Source organism: Penaeus chinensis, chromosome 38 (assembly GCF_019202785.1).
Source record: "Penaeus chinensis breed Huanghai No. 1 chromosome 38, ASM1920278v2, whole genome shotgun sequence".
Taxonomy (NCBI): domain Eukaryota; kingdom Metazoa; phylum Arthropoda; class Malacostraca; order Decapoda; family Penaeidae; genus Penaeus; species Penaeus chinensis.
This window is the reverse complement of record NC_061856.1, coordinates 13,632,586-13,637,585: the sequence shown is the minus strand read 5'-3', so window position 1 is coordinate 13,637,585 and position 5,000 is coordinate 13,632,586. Positions and strand designations below refer to the sequence as shown.

At 39.2% G+C, this 5,000-nt stretch overlaps 1 protein-coding gene across 2 annotated transcripts in view; it reads right to left on the bottom strand.

Moving 5' to 3' along the window:
• The window catches only part of LOC125046252 (equilibrative nucleobase transporter 1-like), a 23,286-nt gene that overhangs the window by 3,956 nt on the left and 14,330 nt on the right, over positions 1-5,000 (bottom strand). For both annotated transcript variants that reach the window (XM_047644028.1, XM_047644029.1), the window contains exons 6-8: positions 4,433-4,553; positions 1,823-1,969; positions 1,252-1,380 (exon numbers count right to left, since the gene is read on the bottom strand). In XM_047644028.1, coding sequence (XP_047499984.1) covers positions 1,252-1,380; positions 1,823-1,969; positions 4,433-4,553 — 397 coding nt within the window. The remainder of the gene's footprint in view (positions 1-1,251; positions 1,381-1,822; positions 1,970-4,432; positions 4,554-5,000) is intronic.

Below are 5,000 nucleotides of genomic sequence, written 5' to 3'. Positions count from 1 at the left end.
ATTCAGGTTCTGTGGCAGAAAGCATGAAAAGGGGGAAAAGGTTAAGCCTTGCTGCTACAACTGCGGAGGCCCCTACAATGCCGGATCCCTGGCATGTAGGGCGAGGCCACAACTAAAGCTTATTTCGGCGGTCCCTCAGAGAGGAATGGCAGCATAAGAAAAAAAGGGCCGGCACCACATGGGCAGAGATGCGGAGGGAGGCTGCGACTTCAGTTCCCAACGCCTGGCTGCAGGAATCACCGCGTGTGGCGCCGTCACCGAAGGGAAATGATCAAACTCAGTACGAGTGGCAGGGAGTGAAGAAAGTGCCCCGGAGTAGTGATGCGGAAACTTCTGGGAAGGAAATATCCGCAATTACTCAGATGCTGCAGGCAATGATACAGAAGAGAGAAGTTATTGAAAGAAACTGGAACAAAGATGCCGAAGAACAGAAAATTGGAGAGGAGGCTGTAAAAGAAATTCCACCAAAGATTCAGAAATGGAAAATAAAAATATTTGTGGTCCTCAGAGTGTAGTGTAAATTATAAAATAACTATTAAGGGGAAAGAAAGAAAAATAAAAGCAAGTGTAGTGGGAGGAACATCCCCTGCCATCATCAGGTCACTCCTGCCAAAGTGCAAAGACCAGGAGAGAGACGAGTGGGCAACCATTAAAAAAAAAGTTGGAAAAATACGATACGATAAAGCCTGGTGGGGCCTTGTAATATACGTACCAAGATGAGGGTGGAAAACTATCGTGTTATATAATTCTACTGATACACCACTAAACCCCTATGAATACTTGTTTTTTGGTATTTTAAGTATTGTATATATTCTAATCTGTTCATATATCCAAGTTCTGTATTTGAGATGTGAACCCATACAGGGACTTATTAAGAAAGGGGTGAGGATAACCTACGTTACCTCATCCTTTTGAGATGTGAGCTTTTGTCTCAATAAACTTGTCAAAGTCAAAGTCTCTTTCTCTCTCTCTCTCTCTCTCTCTCTCTCTCTCTCTCTCTCTCTCTCTCTCTCTCTCTCTCTCTCTCTCTCTCTCTCTCTCTCTCTCCCTCCCTCCCTCCCTCCCTCCCTCCCTCCCTCTCTCCCTCCCTCTCTCTCTCTCTCTCTCTCTCTCTCTCTCTCTCTCTCTCTCTCTCTCTCTCTCTCTCTCTCTCTCTTTCTCTCTCTCTCTCTCTCTCTCTCTCTCTCTTATTCTTGGTAGGTGGCCTGTTCCTATATATCTTTGTTTCACCCTCCACGCTCTTCGCCTTACTTCTATGTGCTTTCCTGATCATGTAGTCCGTGAAGACGCCCCCAATAGGGCCAAAGAACACGGTCAGGAGGTTGCTGTAGCTGAATAACATTGAATATAGACCCGCTTCGGTCACACTACATGACGAACCTGAAATAGAAAGTCGTTTCATACAGTAACAGAGGATATGAATGTTATCTGTTACGAGTCGTACATTTGTCATACTATTATGGAATACTGTTTGTGTATTAAGTCCCATTATTATTACTTTGTTATTATCATTATTATCATTATTATTATTATTATTATTATTATTATTATTATTATTATTATTATTATTATCTTCATCATTATTACTATCATCATCATCATTAATATTAATAAATCTATATATCGATTTTATGTTTGTAACTGCGCTTCAACTGGTTTTAAAATCAAAAGACAAACAAGGCAATGAAACAAAAAGAACCAAATAATTAACACACTGGCAACCCGAAGGAGGTTGGACTCTTGGTTTAATGAAAAGTTTCAAGTTCAGGAGGCAAGCCGGACGAAGAGACAAACATAAAAAAATAACACTCAATCAACTCACTGGTAATCCAAACATTGTAAGACTGTTGGTAGTTGTTTACTGCGAGAAGATGCACGAAGAACCATAGCTGGTGAAGGAAAGAAGAGGTGGACCAGAGACTCGTTTTCAGAGGCGATGGAGACTCGATGGCGTCTTGGTTTTGAGATTCTGAAAAGAGAGAATTTTACGATTTTAAAATGCCTTTTGTTGGGTTTGGTATCATTGGGGAAGTGGATCTATACGATAAGAGGCAATTTTCGAATGATTTATTAAACTATTTATTTCCGTTTTTTAAATTCATGTGACTTGATTTCGATGCCGAAAAAGGGCAGTTTAATTCAAAAGCTCGCACCGTCCTGACAAAACTAGGAAGAGAAAATGCGAGGCGGCAGGGAAAGCTTTCTCTTTCGGACGTGGAATATTAGCTCCTCCCCTACCCTGTCGACCACAATGTATTTCTGGTCAGGTCCCCGCCATAAATGACGTCCCAGGATGAAGTGAAACGGCCGCAAGAAAAAAAAAAGAAAAAGAAAAAAGGAGGGGCCATAAATCTTGGCGTAGCACTATGATCCTCTGAAATGTTTTCGTTATTATTGTGTGATGAGGAGTCTCGTCTGAGTAGAATTGCCATATGTTGTTCCTTTCCTGATGTTGCGATGCTTTTCTGAATTTCTGTTCACATATTATATACTGTACTTGTATCTTTATTCGTTACGTTTATTCGTTTATCCATGATAAGTGTAGCCATAATTTCACCACATTGTTCAACTTCTGATGCCTCACATTTTAATGGTATTTCACAATAAAGAAAGTAGGGAATTTTTCGCTGAGATCTCGGATATCCACAAGAAATAAGGAAAAGGTCCCTAAATATCATAGTCATACCTCCGCTATGCAGTTCTTTAAAATATGTTATATGATGTATATTTTTTACTAAAGAATGCAGTTTAAATTATTTGCCTTCTTTGATAACATCTATAACGAAAATCGTATAACAATTGTCCTCATACACGTGGTTCGTCTTATCAGTTACCTCTGATAGGTAGTTACTCCTCTTACTCTTAGTTATATCCAAGGGTATCAGGTGTGCGATCAGCCAGGTACACACACAAAAAATCAAGTGCGCATTCTTCATACTTTTCCTAAAAAGGTTAACCTACTTCAAAATACCTGACGGCCGCAGCGTAACTTGAATCTGTTTAGTAATTTTTGTTCACTCCGTTTTGTGAATCATTCACCACTAAAACTTTTTTTTTTTTGCAAGTTAATCATACAGTACAGTACAGTGCCTCTTCAGATTAAATAGCGGGAAATAGGTGATTAGTATATCCAATTTCACTGTCCTTTGCCGGTGGGGGAGCTGCCAGGTATCGTGCCTTTTGGCGGGGCACCATAGCTCCTCTACCCAAAGACATGCCCATCCATACACCATACAACATCTGTATGTAATGAGTAACCTCAGGTGAATGATAACCGAAATGAAAACGGAGAACGCAACTCTTATCACGTATGGTTTCCAATTGTAATCTGTAAAGCGTTGGCATTAATAAACCACTTATGTTAAAGGGTAGTTATAAACGCCTTCTGTAGAAGAACGGGAACGGCTTAAAACATTACACGTTTGTTGTATTACTAACAATAATAACGAGGTAAAAATGAACGCTACTCTACTCATCTGTAGCCACTGTAGTCGCAAACAATTAGTTTCTGATCGTAAATATATTCGACTGATTACAAAAGTCTCTGCCAGTGTTACATTAATAGTGTTTATATTACCTTTAACAGACAGATAACCTTGTTATCTCCGTACGTCATACTTTCTCCTCTTCATTTTGATAAACCTCAAGGTCTTTTTGCATCATGTTGCTGTCCACGATGAAGAGTCAATATCCACCAAATATGTCAGTGAAGTATAACAGACACATGCTAATGCCCCAGGTAAGGTTAGTTCATGTATTGTTGGGTCTCTTTAACCAGGAGCCAAATACCGTCTCATCTGAAATGTGCGACCGACACCAGCATCGAAAGACACCAATTGGATATAATCTCACTATTGTCAGATTGGTCCTTGTGTACCTGTCCTATCCCACATTTTGTTTAGCGCGTGACTACACATCACCATCGGGTAATTTCTTTTTCATTATCACCGTCACCATTGTTATCATCAAAACAAATATAATTAAACGTATAGTATATACCAAGTGGAAATATCCACTAGACAAAATAGGTTTGTTAAAAGATGAGATATCAGTTTCAAAATCCCTCAGGAGGATTTCGAAAGTGCTGTCTCATCTTTCAGTAAATTTACTTTGTGTAGTATTTTTTCAACCTTTGTATTAACACAGCATATATATTTATATATATATACACACAAACACAAACACACACACACACACATACACACACACACACACACACACACACACACACACACACACATACACAAACGTGTGTGTGTGTGTGGTTTGTACGCGTGCATGCGTATGTATGTATGTATGTATGTATGTATGTATGTATGTATGTATGTATGTATGTATGTATGTATGTATGTATGTATGTATGTATGTAAAGACATCTATCTATCAGTCTTTTCATCTCTTTATCTATCTACATGAATCATCGTGTACTTACGTTGGTTCTGGACAGGGATGTGATGGACGGGGATGATGAACGAGAGGAAGATGGAGAGCGAGCTGATGGCAGCCAGGGCCCAGCACACGTGAGCTCGAGGGATGCCAGCCATCGCAGTGTACTGAGGAGGAGGAACACTATGCTAATGACAAGGAACGTTACAACGGTGCGGGTGAACTAATCAGTGTCGTGATTCCCCATGGGCATTATAAAAACTAACGATCCAATTACGAGAATAATATTGATTCTGAACAACAGTGATTAAATCAACTTCCGTAACACACATTGCTTAATGCCGAACACAACAAAAAGAATATGTACTGTCCATTAACATAATGCATGTATATGAGCAGCACTGTCCCTTTGCTACATATAATCCGTATAGCTCTCTTCTGAACGTCTGAGAAAGAGAAACAAACTCTTGTACACGTCTTAATCTACATTTAAACGGAATAATTTTATGGGTTATTTATTTATCTTTCACTCAAAAAATTATTGTTGTTTTTATGGGTTATTTATTCATCTTTCATTCAAAAAATTATTGTTGTTGTTTTTTGGTCCTATTCTA